The sequence below is a fragment of the Dasypus novemcinctus genome, chromosome 4, assembly GCF_030445035.2.
Source record: "Dasypus novemcinctus isolate mDasNov1 chromosome 4, mDasNov1.1.hap2, whole genome shotgun sequence".
Classification (NCBI taxonomy): domain Eukaryota; kingdom Metazoa; phylum Chordata; class Mammalia; order Cingulata; family Dasypodidae; genus Dasypus; species Dasypus novemcinctus.
The window spans coordinates 157,354,885-157,371,365 of record NC_080676.1 but is presented as its reverse complement, the minus strand read 5'-3'; the positions used below and the strand labels follow the sequence as shown (position 1 = coordinate 157,371,365).

At 48.4% G+C, this 16,481-nt stretch overlaps 1 protein-coding gene across 15 annotated transcripts in view; it reads left to right on the top strand.

Annotated features, from left to right (window-relative positions):
* The window catches only part of HLCS (holocarboxylase synthetase), a 239,049-nt gene extending 225,636 nt beyond the window's left edge, over window positions 1–13,413 (top strand). For all 15 annotated transcript variants that reach the window (XM_071214961.1, XM_058296218.2, XM_071214966.1 and 12 more), the window contains 5 exons: window positions 595–662; window positions 2,367–2,527; window positions 6,591–6,705; window positions 8,867–9,080; window positions 10,285–13,413. In XM_071214961.1, the coding sequence (XP_071071062.1) occupies window positions 595–662; window positions 2,367–2,527; window positions 6,591–6,705; window positions 8,867–9,080; window positions 10,285–10,456 (730 nt within the window). In that variant the 3' untranslated portion in view covers window positions 10,457–13,413. The remainder of the gene's footprint in view (window positions 1–594; window positions 663–2,366; window positions 2,528–6,590; window positions 6,706–8,866; window positions 9,081–10,284) is intronic.
* Window positions 13,414–16,481: the final 3,068 nt, after the last annotated feature.

The window sequence follows — 16,481 nt, the reverse complement described above, 5'->3', positions numbered from 1 at the left end:
GCCTAAAATAATCCAGGGTTCTCCTGAGTTCTCAGAAGGTGTAGATTTATTTACTATAGTTAAAACATAATTAGTTCTCAGGGGATAGTGTATCTTTTAAACTGCTTTATTGCCACCATATTGGTTTTCTAAATAATCAGAAACTTCTGTTATTATTATATTCCAGTGTTCAAACAGAAATGCCCTGTAAGTAGAAACAAATGTCAGGAATTGCTAGTTGCCACTTGAAGGAGGCACACCACATCAGAGAGGGGTGGAGAGCTTGATGGGATATTCCAAAGAAAGGCACAGAACCAAGTCACAAACGAGCTGCCTAGCAGCTCAGGCAGGGACAGTCCTCTCCCCTCCCCCAACTCCTTTTTGATATTAAACCGTGTTTTCTTCATCCCTCTCAGTCACCCTCCCTAGGGGACGAGGAAGGAGGGCGGCCCCCCTGCTGGCTTCACCTTTCCACGGCTTTTTCCTGCAGGGGTGCTGGCCATCCCCAGCCGCCCGCACGGTGCACGCAGGCCTCGGCCCTCGGTGGGTGCGGGCTCTCGGCTCCCACCGGGCACGTCCCGTTCTGGCTGACCGGTCTTTCTCACCCTTTTGCAGGTTGATGTTCACGATGCCGCAGGAAATGGGTTTAATAGCCATCGCAGCCCAGCAGACGGAAGGCAAAGGTCAGTCCGCTTGCCTTGTTTTTTGTTTTGTTTTCACCGTTCATTTTATTTTATTTTTATTTTTCCTACAACCTGTTTTTTTGTTTTGTTTTTTTTTTAATATTGCTTGTCTGGTTGGCGCTGCTGTTTCTTCTCTTCTGAAATTGGTGGCCCTCGCAGCCTGGGAGCCGACTGGCCGTGTGCACCGCTCGTGCGCGTTAAACGCTGTTTCTGTTTTCTTCTCCTAAAATGGAGGAAGAGGGAGGGAAATGGTCATTAAAAGATGCAGCCTCGGTTGAATTAAAATATTCTCTTCAAACAGACACGTCTTAATACCTTGCTGTTTTCTTGCAAGGGCGTTAGCGTTTGGTTAGCTCCATCTTACAGATTCCTCCAGACACAGCCTAGGCTTTGCGAAGGTTTGAGAGTCATGGCTGTGTTACAGACAGGTTTGTTTTCCCGAAAGTTCTCTGCGAGGTGCCTTCTGTGTCTACACAGAGCATCCCACGGCGGGGAGTAGGCGGCCAAGAAGGCCCAAAAGAGCCGTGCGTTCACCAGCCCCCGCCCCAGCCGGCCCTGGCGTTTGTATGCAGTGGGTGCTCCATCAATGCCTGTTCCCCAAGTGACCACAAGAAGCAGGACCTGCTTGGGGCTTCCACCCGCTGTGCGTCCTCGGGGCCAGAGCCGCCCTCCTCCCTGAATCCATTTCAGGACTGGCGGGGAGCCCGTCCCCCACTTGCAGGAGGCGAGGATGGGACAGACGGGTTCTGCAGGGGGCTGGCCCCTCCACACCTGCCCCAGCCAGCACCCACCCACCCAGATGTGCTTCTCGCTCTCAGGGGATCTCAGGACCCTCCCAGAAAAAGTAAAGAACTAAGCAGCCTACCATCTCCAGTTCTTTCTCTTGCAAATTTCTCTTGCAGAAAGAGGAAGAAAAAAGTCATTTTATCCAAAGTTGAAAGGCTCACTATGGGGGGTTAAAAAAAGGGGGAGAAGGGCAGATGTAGCTCAAGTGGTTGAACGCCTAATTCCCATGTACAAGGTCCTGGGTTCAATCCCTGGTACCTCCTTAAAGAAAGAAAAAAAGGACATTTTATAAAGAAGAATTCTGATTAACCACATCTCTCAGTTGGGTGACTTTTTCTTCCCCTGGCTTCTATCTTAAGAAAAATAACAATGCAGAGCATTGATATCAAGGGTCACTTTTATTTATTTTCCTTTTCTTCATAACAGCCTTATTGAGATAGAATTCTCACTCCATACCTTTCACCCCCTGACCGGGTCCAGTTGGGTTGTGTTTAGTACATTCGCAGAAGGGCTGGCTTTTAAAAAGTGCCTCCCAGCCCCTCTCCTGCGTCAGGGGGAAGTCAAGCTTGTGCCTCTGTTGTTGCCTCTATCACCATATGGTGAGAATTGAAACCTAGAGTGATACTCAGACCCGGCTCAGATTTTGCATCATCAAAGCATAAATCATATGCTCACAGAGGCAGAAAATTACACTAATTATCAGAAACTTCTTGCAACAGAGCTTCAAACTTGAGACAGTTTTTTCTTACTATTGAATTAACCCCAGGATGCCCAAGCATCTTAATAAGCTGAGGCCTGCCCCAGTGGGGTCCCCCTTCTGGGTGTGGCTGCAAGTCCCCATGGTGTTTGCCTGCTGCTCCCCCATGCCGGGGTCCGCGTGGCAAAGTGGCACTTTCCCCAGTGCGGCCTGTTCTCCAGGGCGCGGACGGAATGCTTGGCTGAGCCCCAGGGGCTGCTGTCTCTCCACGCTGCTCGTCTCCATCCCGCTGAAATCCCAGCTGGGACAGCGAATCCCTTTTGTGCAGCATCTGATGTCCCTGGCGGTGGTGGAGGCAGTAAGATCCATTCCTGAGTATCAGGTATGTGCGGCCCGTGGTTTTGTTTGTTTTTGTTCGTCACTCGTGGTCACAGCTAATGAATGTCCGCCCTTACACGACTCTTCGCAGGGCTGGCAGCAGAGGGCTCCTGCGGTTTTCAAAGCGCCCTCGGCTTTTATTGCTGCCTCGGCCAGACCAGAACGCATCAATGCCGGATTTCGCTTTCCATCCTGCTGGTCAGACTTCTTACAACTCCTAAGCAGGGCAAGCCCATTTTTTTCCTTCTTGACTGAAGCCTGTTGGACTGGATGGGAGCTATCTGTCTGCGTTTGTGGCTGAGAAAGCTTATTTTCTGGACTTAAAAAACCTTCTCATTTCCTACCTTCCTTTACTGTAGCCTGTGCTCGGCAAGTTACCCTTTCTCTCCCGTCACTTCCACACCCAGATTTGCGGCCGTCTTCCCCGCTGGAGACAGATGTGTCTGCTTCCCGCTCATTACTCTCAGATGCTGTCAGTTATTTAAAAGACAAGGAAAGAGAGCAAGGAACACAGTACCCGTGGCCTCCTCTCCCACACCTGGGCTCTACTTTCCATTCCCCCCCTCCCCCAAATTCTCCTGCAGGGATTTCATGTGGCTATAAAAGGGGATACCTCCCCCTCCTCCACCACACACACACAACAGTTCTCATGTTCGGCTGAGAAAGACAAAAGTTAGCGTCTTGATTCCTGAAGCAAGATTTTTAGAGCATGACTCTCAGAGGGAAAGCGAGGTCGTGTCATCGGCGTTTAAACAAAGAAGCAGTCCTGTTCAGTGCCCCGAGATCCCCCTCCAACTCGGCCAGGCCCTAGCTGCCCCGTACGAAGCTGTACAGAGGTGTTTCCTATCCCGGCGGTCAGTGGCATGCACATTTAAACGTGGCGTTTATTGCAGGGTCCCTGGTGCCCTCGCTGCATCAGGGGGGTTGGGGGCTCATCAAACCGTTAGAAACCCTCAAGTGCTCAGTCCCCAGCACTGAGCTACACCTTTCATCTCTTACAGAGCAATTGAGGCTATAAAGCTCAATCACAGGAGACAATTTTTTTCACCCCAGCAACAGGGACCCAGTCAGGCTAATTCATCCCAGAAAAGCAAGGGAGGGAAGTGGACGTGGCTCAACTGATAGAGCGTCCACCTACCATAGGGAGGGTGCAGGGTTTGATCCCCAGGACCTCCTGGCCCGTGTGGTGAGCTGGCCCACGTGCGATGTTGATACGCACAAGTAGTGCTGTGCCACACAGGGATGCCCCACACGCAAGGTGTGTGCCCTGCAAGGAGAGCCATCCTGCGTGAAAAAAAGCGCAGCCCACCCAGGAGAGGGGTCACACACAAGGAGAGCTGATGCAGCAAGGTGACACAACAACAACAAAAAGACGTAGTTTCCCAGTGTTGTCGGATAATGTCAGCGGCTGCAGAAGAACACATGGTGAATGGACACAGAGAGCAGACAATGGGGGGGGCAGGGAAAGAAATGAATAAAATAAATCTTTAAAAAAAAAAAAGAAAAGTAAGTTCATCGGGTCTATTCAGCTTTCTGCTGGCATCATCTGTTACTTAGCGAGCATCCTTTGCATGCTTGCCATGTGCAAAGCGCCGCGCCAGGCCCCCAGGCCTCAGGCTGAGAGGTGGGACGCTCGCCCTCAGCGGCAGGTGGGGGCTGCCTCCCCCGTTCTCCAAAGAGGCTCCCCCAAAGCCCTCACCTTGCCCCACCTGCAGGATGGACCTTGGGGTTTGAACTGGATTTCATTTGAACACGGTCCAGTTAGTTTGCACGGCCGAGCTACAGGAAAGCTAAAACAGGTTCCGGGGGTAGAGAATTTGTCCTTCTCACGTCCCTCCTGTTGGCCCCAGCTTGCCCCTAGCAGGTGTCACCACCAGCACACAAATCATAACCTGTCTCCCCGGCCGGGGGCAGCGTCGTGGCAGTGCTGCCCGCGGGGGCTGCCTGCCCTTCTCTGCTGTTTCCTCTCTCCAGCAAGGCCTCGCCGGGCCCTGCGCCCCCTCCCTGGCACCCCTGCTCCTGCTGCCCTCTCGGCATCCTGAACCCTTCCTCCTTTGACCTGTCCCGAGTCCTCTGGCCAGAAGCCTCCCCCATACCTTACGGCGCTTTAACCGTCTCGCCCCCTCCGATGGGACCCACCCCCTTTGCTTGAAGCAGCCACTCGTGCTCCTGTTGCCTCTCCCGTGAAGTTTTCCGCTCCTTGGTTTTGTTTTGGTCTCTGAGGTCCTACTAGGGGAGCGCTTTCCCCAGGGGAGGAGCACAGCAGCCGTTGGAAGAAATGCTTGAGGAAAGGAAGGACCAAGGACGTGGCCCTTCTCCTGGTCCTGGAAGAGATGTTCTTATTTCTCTGTGTGAGAACCCCCAAGATGCCCTGTGCTGCACCTCCCAGAAGCCGAAGATGCCAAGTCGGGCACGAGCCCGCCAGCAGGGTCAGCTGGGAAAAAAGCCGCTCCCCACATGATGGGAAATGCTTCTGGGCTTCGGGGACCCTGTTGGTGTCATCCTGCCGACCAAGACCTTGTTCTTCTTGTGGTGGCCGTAGGTGGGATGTGGGAGAGCAAGAAAGGAGAAAGAAGGGGATTTGGGGAAAAGAATGAGGAGCACAGATTCGAAGCTGCAGGCTTTCTCAGCCTAGGGTCAGGTGGTTCCACGTGGGGGGGTGAGGGGCCACCCTGTGTCCTGGGGGACGTTGGGGAGCAACCCTGACCACCCACTGGATGCCTTAGTGTCCCCCAGACATGACACCCAAAAATGTCTCTGAACATTGCCAAACACGCCCTGAGGGGAAAATGCCCCCCCCCCAATCGAGAACCCCTATTCTAGACAGAAAAGAAACAAAACTCCTTCTCAGCTAAGGGCCATTGGGAACCCCACATTTTATTTTTCTTTCCTTCTGTGCTTCCATCCGTGCATTTCTCCTCACAGTCCAGAATGGTTGGCCAGGTCAGGGGAGCTCCTCAAGTGCAGAAGCATGCTCCAGCAGGCCGAGGTGAGAAGGGAGTGTCACAGAAGCACCCAGGCTTAGGGTCAGAAAAGCCATGGGTTTGAATCCCGGCTATGCCCCTTCCAAGTGGTGCGACCTCAGGCAAGCCCTGTCACCTCTTCCAGCTTTGGTGTCTTCCTCTATTAAGCAGGAGTTAGACAGTACCAACCGCAGAGGTTTGGTATAAGGAACACACAGGTGAAAGCTGAGGCGGGGCTTGGTCCCATGGCACATCCTGGTCCTGCAGTGCAGGGAAAGCCCCAGGAGGGCATCCGCTCCTCTGCTCTCTCGGCCTTATTCTGTGAGCGTCCCTCTTCCAGCCCAGTGTCTCCAGGTGGGCTCCTTCTACCCATGCACAGCCTGGCTGCCAACACCAGGTCTCAGAGACCCAGAGGGTCCCAATTCGAGTCGCAGGGAGAGGCAGGGATCTGGTTGGCCTGTTTTGAGGCAGTGTCCACTCTTGACCCTTTACTGTGACCAGGGCACAGGCAGAGTCTCCAGGCCACCCCGTTCAGGGTGCAGAGGCCACGGACCCCATGACACATCCATTTCCGGTTCCTGTCAGCGCTTCTGGGAGGCCTTCACTGGTAACTCAGTAAAAAGAGTTCCTCCTCTGCATCCTCATAGCCTTTCTACCTGCTTTGTGAGACATCAGTCAATTCAGGGCCATCCTCCTCTCTTACGCAAGAGCTCTTTCAGGGGGAAAGACCCTGGGAATATTATCTGCCCCTCCTTCCAGCACCTCACATCTGGTTATTACAGTTGCCACCAAGAGAAGACTTTAAATCACAAGATCAGCATCTTCAGAACATGTTACTGAAGGTGATGAATACTGATGGGGGTGGGCAATCACCAAGATTTATACGGAATAGTCTCTGTAGGTCTCTCTCCTTCTAGCCCCAAGTGGTACTTCAATATGAATTGTTCCAAAGAAGTGGTTAGCTGTCTGGAAAAGAGAAGAGGGCCAGACGCTGTGTTCCATTAGTTTCGAGAATATTCTGCTCATCTTCCCTTTAGTTCTGTGACCTCACAAGATCCCTTTGTATCCTATGATTCTTTCATTAATGTGCAGGTTTTTCTATAGGATATCAACTTACGAGTGAAATGGCCCAACGATATTTATTACAGTGACCTCATGAAGATTGGTGGAGTTCTGGTTAACTCAACACTTATGGGAGAAACGTTTTATATACTTATTGGTAAGTTTGTGAAGCCTTTCCCTGAGCCTTTTTTACTAATAAAACAACAAAACTGAAAATGGTTTATGCATGGCTGTGCTGGGATGAGTAGATTATCATATGAGATGGTGTTTTATTTGAGTCTTGTAATCTCAGAAGATGCTATGTCTGCAAAGAAGGTCGCTCTAGCTCACAACGTTTAGCGTCCTAGCCCCAGCCATGAAAACTGCCAAATTTCCTGACACTTTTCCACACCTCGGCTTCTAAAGTTGAATTAGAAATGGTGAAAATAGACATTTTATTGTACCATTTTGTAATAAGAAAAGTACATTAATTTCAAAGACAGCCCTCGTGGTGACCTCCATTCTTTATCTAGACCTTCCCAGGAATTAGAGATCATGAAAAGTTGTCTTCTTTTTAACCTTCAGAAGAAGCGCCAACTGGTGCAGACGGGGTGAGGAATGCCTGTCTCACCTCAGCGCAGCCATTTCAGACGGGGAGCTGGATTCAGAGGCCGTTTCAGAGCTTTGCAGGCCCCTTACCGTGAGCTCCACCCAGCGAACTTGATCAGTGTTCAAAAACCAGTAATTGACAGAAAACATGTGACAGAGTGTTGAAAATACCAGCCAAAGAACACGGGGCTTGTTTCCGGCCTTGCTACCAACTGGCAGTGTTATTCTGGGCAAGCTGCTTCACAGCCTTAAAGCTCTGCTTCCCATCTTTAAATAGTAATTGGATTAGATGCAGATTCCCAAGGAGGGGTCCACGGTCCCTGGGAGGCCCCTGGACGGGCTTCAGGGAGCCAGGGAACCCCGTCAACACGGGGAGGTCCACAGCTTCCATTAAATTCCTGAGGATGGGGGCGGAGCTGGAGGTGGGGTGGTCTTCGATCCCAATTACCAGCAGGGGCGCTCTCTGGTCCTTGAACACATCCTAAATTCTCTTACCTGAGGCAATGAAAATAGCCAATGTTGCTATTTTCCAGAGACTTCCCACTTTCTGAAACCAGAGGGGAATTTCCAGCACCATGGAATACTACGTTTAAACCTACACTCAATAGATGCCGCAGACATTGTGTGTGTTCTTGGATGTATGATGGAAGGACGACAAATTTCACCCCTACTGCTGTAGCTACTTGTTTTTTTCCAGATGTAGTTTGCATTGCTTTGTATTTTAATAGCCAGAGTATACTATACGTCCCCACTTTTTAAAAAATCTAAGTCCTTCTCTTCACACTGAAAATGGCCTGGAACATTTACCAAACAGTAGTGTTATTCTGAATGCCATCGTCCTAGCTGAAGCAAGTATTGGGGGACGTTTTTTTGAGAGACACTAAAAGCATGATAGTTGCACTGTGCAGTCCATGCAGTATTTCATTTCCAATTGAAGTCTTCTTTGAGGTTGATTCAGGGCCTCCTGAAAAACTAAGGTTTGGCTTCTCTGGAGACTCTCTAACTTCTTCCCGAAAGGATGGTGGTATTAAGTAACAGGACAGATAAGCCTATTCGGACCCGACTGCTGGTCACAAACTCTCCTGCAAGCCTTGGTTTTGGAGCCTGTAAAAAAGCCACTGAACATGCGTTGGCCCCTTGCCAACAACGTAACCTTAGCACCAAAGACTTGCAGGGATAAAATACTAAAAGACGTGTTCTAGGGTTAGCCCTTTCCAAGGTTTAAAATCTCTGATTCCAGTGTTTACTCCTTAAGACCTGAATAAAATTCTTTATTTTCAAGTCTAAGGTCTGTTATCTAAGCAGGAAAAGAAACTAGAGGTTTCTTATTTTATACTAGGTTCAGTGCAAAACAATTCTTGGTTAGACCATATGCCGTATAGTCATTTCAGAAGCAACGCTGAGAAGTTTTGCCCATTAGTAGCTTCTGTTTAACCAAACTGAATCAAGTAGGGCTTTCTTTTTTCCAAGTTCTTATTTGCAGCGAGGGCATGATGGTCCTAGATCAAACAAGTATAAGAGCAGAAGGAAGATGTTGTCAAAGACAGAAGCCACTCTCTAAGTGACCAGAGTAAAACAGATTTGTGGGCAGTGGAAATGAGGACCAGGAGGCAGGAAATGGACAGTAAAACTGTCATTTTTCCAGGTGGCCAAGAGGAACGTGTGATGCCACTGATCTGTCGAGCCGCGCGTGTTTCTCATTTTTCTGTTGCTTGTTGGTTTTTGTCCAGGCTGTGGGTTGAATGTGACTAACAGCAACCCCACCATCTGCATTAACGATCTCGTCACACAATACAACGAGCGACATGGGGCCGTACTGCAGCCCCTGAGAGCCGATTATCTCATCGCCAGAACTGTGACTGTCCTGGAGAAACTGATGGACACGTTTCAGGATAAAGGGCCCAGTGGTGTTCTTCCCCTTTATTATAAATATTGGGTACACAGGTTAGTGCCAGCTCGTCTTCACTTTTAAAATTCCTTTAGGAAATCCATGGTTCAGCATCTTAAAAAGAGAAACTAAGCACCTGCCTACACAGTGATATTTTACCTTTCTAATGGAGAACGCTGGGGGCACCACGTGGACCGAGTTAGCATCGCCAGTGAGGGGACAGAGTGGCATCCCGTTCCTCCTGGCGGGATGCCCTGGGAGGGCACTACAGCCCCTGTGCAGCTTTCCGCCCACCAGCTTTTATCTAACTGCAAGGAAACAGCCAGATCTAATTGGGGGACACTCCAGACAACAGCGGTCTCAAAGTGAGGTTCCCGGGCAGCAAATTTCTGGGTCCCCACCCAGACCTACTAAATCAAACTCTGGGAGCATTTCCAAGGTTAAGAAAAGCTCCAGGGGAACAGCTACAGTTTGAGAACCACTGCCGTTAGCAGCAGGCCTCCACCCTTCTAGAATGGCAATGTCTTAAAAATCAAAAAGAAGGTGACAATCGTCTGAGAATAAAAAAGTCTCCAGAAGCATGACAGCTAAATGCAGTGGATGATCCCTAATTAGATCAGGGTGGGGTGAGATGGGGGAAATAGCCATAAAAGACATTAACGGGGCAGTTGGGAAATTGGAACATGGACTACGTATCAGATATTATTTTAACAAGGTTGAACTCCTGGAGGGTGATGATGTGGTTTTGTAGGAGAAAGTTCTTGTTCTCAGGAGATAATATGCTGAAGTATTTGGGGATGAAGCATTGTGATATCTGTAACTTATTTTCATATGATTCAGAAAGAAAGAAAAGGTGTATGTGTGGCCAAGCAAAAGCAAACGGAAAATGTTACCAGTTAGCATTAAATATAGTTGGGAGGAATATGGATTCGTTGTACTATTCTTTCAACTTTTCTGTAGGTTTGAAAAATTTCTAAATGAAAATTTGGGAGAAAATTCTATACTTTTAAAATTTTTGACAAGGACATGACTGAAGGACTTTTAGAAAATATGCAAACCAAGTAGTATTTTGCATATAAATTAAATTTATAGTTGACGCTACTCGACTTTATTTTACAAGGTGACACTTTTCTTGTCGACCCAGCTTCTTTTCTCTCCCATCTGACCCCAGCCCACACCCCACCATCCCCCAGCCCCCTTGCCCAGCGTGGGATTACTTAAGGGGCGTGGCGCCCAGTGACGCCCGCTGTCTGTTCACAGTGGCCAGCGGGTGCGGCTGGGCGGCGCCGAGGGACCGACCGCGGCCGTCGTCGGCCTGGATGACTGCGGCTTCCTGCAGGTGCATCTGGAGGGCAGCGAGGTGGTGACTGTGCATCCAGACGGCAACTCCTTCGACATGCTGAGAAACCTCATCCTCCCCAAACAGCAGTAGTCCCGGGCGCGGGGAAGGCAGCCTTGGCCTTGGCGCACACTGGCTGGGCCTGACCTTGGCTGAGGTCGGCTGGGCCCAACCCGCGCAGGACCCCGAGCAAGCATTCCACGTGGCTTTCTGCCGCCTCTCCCAGCCCGCGGGTCTTGAGTTCCAGTTTAGAGCGGAGGTGATTGTTTTCTCCTCCCTCCAGTAAACTTGTTAATTCTTTAAATTTTTTTTTTCACATTTGTTTTGCTGTTGTCACTTTATTTGGTTTTTGAAAATGTTCTGGGATGGAGGATTGACACGTGAAAGAGTTCATTTAGTTAGGGTGTGCGATCGTTCTTCTACCTCGGGCTTAGATTTGTGTTTTGGCCAAAAAAAAAAAAAAAAGTCTCATGTGGAAACAGCAATGGGATCATTCAAATGCTTCCCTAGTCATGGAGACTTGTCCTCTGCACTATTAAAAAGCAAATCCAAAAAAAAAACACCCTCACAACCAGGCCCGCAATGCTCTGGAGTTATGGTAACACCGTTTATGAGTGTCCGGGGAGGCGTTTTCCTACAAGAACATGTGTTGACACTCAGTTGCTGTTTTTAGTTTCTGTTATTGTTAAGAAAAGCAAAGGTCAACTTCTAAGAGTGACTCCATGCCTCTCTGCCTCACATTTTGTGGTCCGGTAACAGCGTTTGAATGGCTGCAGAGTTGTGTCTAGCTGATTCAGATGCAGTGACGTTGTAGAGGAAACCAGTGCATTAGTCTGACATTATTTCACGCGCTTTCCTTTCGTATGTTTAATTGACTGTGTGTTCTGAAGAAATGGGATCAAGGTCAAGATCCTCAAAGCTCTGATTAGACATCACTTGGCTGTGAGGGGCGGATGGCTTGCCCCGGCAGCTGGGGTGAAGGTTACCACACTCGGGAAGATTGGGGCTTTTTAAGCCACTTTGAGGCTAGCTGGGAAATGTGGAGCATTCCTGCAAAACCATGTGCAGTAACAGTACAGAATAGTGAAGCACATGGCATTTTATTTGTAAGTCATAATTTTCCACCCCTTTTTCCTATATTGCTAAGAAAGAAAATGTATTGATACTGAATACCATCAGGTTAAGTACGTCTCTGTGTGTGTGTGTGTGTGTGTGGCTTTAAAAGAAGATGTTAAAAATTTGATGTGTTCAAGTCCCACGGAAGAACAAAAGAAAGGAAGCCTTTTGATATACATTTGCTATTTCCAGATGTAGTCCATGCTTTTTCCATGGAACGTCTATCTCTGTTGAACTTATGAATCATACACATTACTTTTCAGCTGTAAAAGGCCAATTTTTGTGCACTTTTCTCTCTTCCTGCCAGTCTCCACTGAAATTAGTGGAAAGAAAACTTGATGGGGCTCTCAGCTTTGAACAAAATCCCTTCATTGTAAACTAGCACCATCTTTATCCAAGTTTTACCAAGCCAGGTTAATTCCAGAAACTTGTGGTTTTCAGTATAAAATCTGTCTACTCTTAACCAGCCACAGGCTGGGCCATGGGGAGAAAAAATCTAACATGTTTAGTTCAACACAACAACGTATTGTGTTTTTTGGAAATGTGACTTTAAAAGAATTGTAGTTTTTGCAAAGAAGGCTTCAATTAGAATTACTTTTTCTCAAAAATAAAAACAAAAACCACTCTCTTCCTAGCACCCAAGTCTTCTTTTGGTATCAGTGACAAGTTGAAGTAAAAATCGGCACCACACCAGAATTACAAAATGGACTCACCCTTGAGAGGGAGTCTGCAAAATGTCATCAAGGAGAAAACTCTCCAGGCTAATGTCGCAAGTTTCATTTCTCTGACTTTGTAATGTAAGGCAAGTCATCTCCCAGAGCTGCCATCGTTTCTTTTTTACTTTCTTGGGGATGGGTTATTTAATGAGAAACATTCTATGTTTTGTTTTAAGCCAAAGTCCTATTCTGGAAATTTCTGCTTTAGGGGGAAAAAAAAAAGTTATCATTTAATTTCCTTTCTGTAAATTAAAACTAATGAAGTGTGGACACGTCAAAGCAGATGGCGCTGTTCTGGGCCTCCCTTTGCCTCTGTGCTTTCGAGCGGGCTGCTCTTGCTGGTTCAGGACACCCTGGTGTCTTGAGGGAGACAAAGTAGACTTGAAGCAGATGCTGCTCTTTTCAGAAACCTGATTTTGCCTCCAATGAACCAAAGACCATTTTAGAATTTTGCAGAGCAGCTGAACAAAGGCATTTTGACCCAAAGCTGTTGGTTTTAGGGAAACCTGCCTACCTGGGGTGTTTAGAAGCTGTGTCAGGAAGCTTTAAGGTCTTAAGCGAAACTTGGCATTTTCCTCACGGTCTTTAGAACGCAGCCCATACGCTCAGACTGCCAGGAGGCTCTGGAACACTGGACCGTCCCACATGGAGCGTCGGTGTGCTCTGTGGCGATCGGTGTGTGTCCCGGGCTGGTAGAGATTTCAGAGTGATTCGTGGGGCGAAAACCGGAAAGCTGTCAAGCAGGAAGGATCAGTGCCTCATGTAAGACTGACAGTAGGTTTCACCGTGGCACCCGGACGTCGCCGGACTTGGGAGCGAGTGGCTGGCCCGGCTGAGGGTGGTACATGGGTCCGTGGAGGTGGGGCTTGGGTGAAGGGCTGCTGCTCCAGGCCCCCAGCCCCAAAACACACACACAGGCAGCGTTGGCCGCCCCCGCCCTGGAGGCCGGGAGGCAGGGAGCAGCTGGCCTCACCCAACAGTTTCGGAATGGAAAAGTGCAACGTTTTATTTAGGCTGACACGCTGTAGCTCCGCTGGCTCTCACCTGGTAGAGAGCAGAGAAGTCCTTATTCCTGGATACTTACTATGCATATCTGAAATAAAAGTGTAAACCTCTGTGTTTTTAGCTTCTCGAAGCATCCTCTCTGAAATGTAATTTACTTTCACGCAAGGCCTATCGGAAGCAAGTCTACCAAAATAAACTCTAAGACTTTCTGTATGTCTTGGGCTCATTCTTATTTTTACAAGTTTCATTTTTAAAGACAGACAACTGCTTTTGGTTACAATGTTTTTATTAATATTTAAACATTTTTACAAAATAAATAAAGTGTTTTATATAGTAAGGGGTATGTACGTATTTCTAAGTATTACGAAGCTGGGAGCTTTTGCAGGGAGGACATCATTTTGACAAATGTATTAAGCATCATACAAAAAAACAGTAATCTTAGTACTCCAAAGAACAAATGTTAGCAAACTAAAAACAAAAAAAAAAAAACAAATTTTTAACTGCAATAAGAAATAAATTGACTGTTAACCTCTAGACGTAGTTCTTTTAGAATTTCTCTTACTCTTTTGTGAAAAATGCTTCACTTTTGTCCCAAGACTGGTCAGGCTTAAATTTAGGAACAGCCTGAATAAGGCATTTTAGATAGCTCAGAGGCTCTAATTCACTGAAAAGCTACTGTAATGTTACGGCATTTATCTGAAAATGTACTTTTCATTCCTTTTTATCTGTAGCAGCCGCCATAGTCCACCTTAACTAACAGTTCCAATAAATTAAAACTTGTGGGAGACTTTCTACAGGAGCCACTGAACTTCGGAAACCTCTGCCACCCCTGAAGGGCAGAAGGCCTGGCCACGGGACTTCGGAGAGGACTAAGGAGGTAGGGGCGAGGGGCAGAAAAAGCAGCCCTCCTCCACACCCTGTGCACGGTCTACAAAGGCATGAATGGAATGGCTTCTCTAGAAAGGGGCTTCCCTGAACATAAAGGAATTCCTTTCCCTGGGAGGCCGCGTGGAGGGCGGCGCTGCTCTTGAATTGGGCTTACCTCTCAAATCCATTTGAGCTGGCAGCTTTGTCAACATGGCACATGTTGGGGCCTACGAGGGTTTTTCTTTTTGTGAAAGAGAGGCACATTTATTAAAATGCTTCCTCTTCCTACAGAAGTCAAGAAATGATATCCTCAGCTCAAACGTGCAGGCTTAAAAGGTGGAGGTAACAATATTAGGTTGCCATCGTAACAGCTGTTAACCCTGCCCAGAGCTGTTGGCCATTGTAGGAATCTTCCTTCATCTTCTAGGCTATGAAAACTGAGGTGTTTGTTCAGACCAGGAAGTTTCCCCTCGCACCCATGTTATGTTCCAGGGGCATATGCACTCTCCGGTAATGAGCCTGTCAACATCGTCACTTGTAAATAAATCCATAAGAGGGTCCTCTTTTTTCAAGAGTAACCTTTGATAGTTCACTGTGCTGAAAGCCTTCCTGGTTCGTATTTCCTAAATACAGCCCCCACACGTTAAAAACAAGGTAGACGCAAAAGCATTTTGTGGTACTTTATTGGAAAATGTCAGCGGCCATCTACTCATCAAACCTGCACCTGCGGGGATTTGAGGGACACAGCGGGTGGTCTTGGCGCACACATGCTCTCGCAAGAGCTGCTAATGAGGTATAGCTAAGAGCCGTACAGGGAGTAGCGAGATGTGTGCATTTGCTTCTTAGTGATCCGGTCCCTTCACTGCCCACACTCGTTCCGGAATTGGCAAAGTTTAACTCGTACCACAAGACGACCGACTCCCTGCTGGAAACAGAAGCCGGTCCTCAGTGGTGAAACTGGGTGGGCAAAAGGCCATCGCACATTTTGAGAACAGTTGCTGTAGGTACACTTTTGTTCTAGAATGATGGGCTAATGGCATTTGTGAAAAATCTCTTTCCACTTAGAAAGGTAGAAAAAGTTTCCTAGAGTAAACCGTTTTTGAAAAAGCAGCAAAATGACGTTGGGTTTATAGTGGAGCAAACTGAAAGATGGGGAGTGGGTCACTGCATGGAACTGGTTCAGAGGCCAGGTGCAGTGTTTAAATGGTGAAATCGTAAGCAAAAGAAGTAAAAAATTAACGGAAGTTTATTTTTAAAACACTGCTGATGCTTTATAAAAGGATTTGTTTGCCTGTTATACATAGTACATGTTCGTGTGAAGTTTTCTCGCTATGTATAAAATGCAGAGCGTGCTTGAGAAAATGTGTGTACATCATTTTCATTACATCCCTTTAGCACATTTTTCTTCCACAAGGTGCAGTCCATGACAATTTCCATATTGCACATGCAACTTAACTACCTTTACTAGCACTACTTGGAGCAAACAGGAGCCTAGTGAATGACAGATGAGTGGGGCAGGACTTTGCCATGTGATTAAACTTGTCCGGGGTAGCCAGTAGCACTGGGCACTGCAGGCCTAAACCATCCGTGGGTCATTCTCATAAAATATCTGGCTATATATATTTATATATTTGCATTTAATGCCTATTCAATATATTTGCAAGGTGCTATATTCTTTGTGTTCTCAAGTTCATAGGAGTTGAGGGGAAATAAGAGCTCGTTAACGTGTCCACGTCCAGTACATCCCCGTTCACACACACAGAAAATGGAATTGCATGTTCACCTTTTGAGTCTTGGCTTGCTGCTTTTTGTATCAAAAAAAGGTTTTAAAAAAATGAGATTCATGAATGACTTAGAGGAGTTGTCTGTTCTTGGGACTTAACGTCACCACCTTCCTGCTTTCCCCTAAGAACCTAGAAGGGTTCAGAATCCCCGCGGCTTCCCCCTACCGGGTCGGCCCTCCTGCGGGGGCACTTTGGATAGATCCAGGGGCGGTTTATTCTCCTTCAAGTGGAGGACAATTGGGGGGCCGAAACTCCCCGAACCCCGCCTGGCAGTGGGGTGCTCACTGAGCCCCGGCCGTCAAGGGCCGCGCACAAGCCTGACTTCCAGGTGACGACGCCAAGTCTCCCCAAAGTCCGGGCGGGTGCAGGTCGCCAGGGGCGTCGGCGGCCCCGCCTTGGCTCTACCCTCTCCGGCTCGGGGGAACGGCAGGCGGCGTTCACGGCGTGCCCCGGGCCGGGCCCCCACGCGGGCCGCGGCGCTCCGTTCCAAGAGTCGAATCTGGCCAAAGTGACCGACAGGGCCCGCCCGGCTCGGCCTCCTGCGCCGGTGGCGGCGGCGGCGCGGGGGCCCAGGGGGCCCGGCCTATGGCTTGTCGCTGCGCGCAGGCGGCCCGCGCTCGGCCGGCCGGG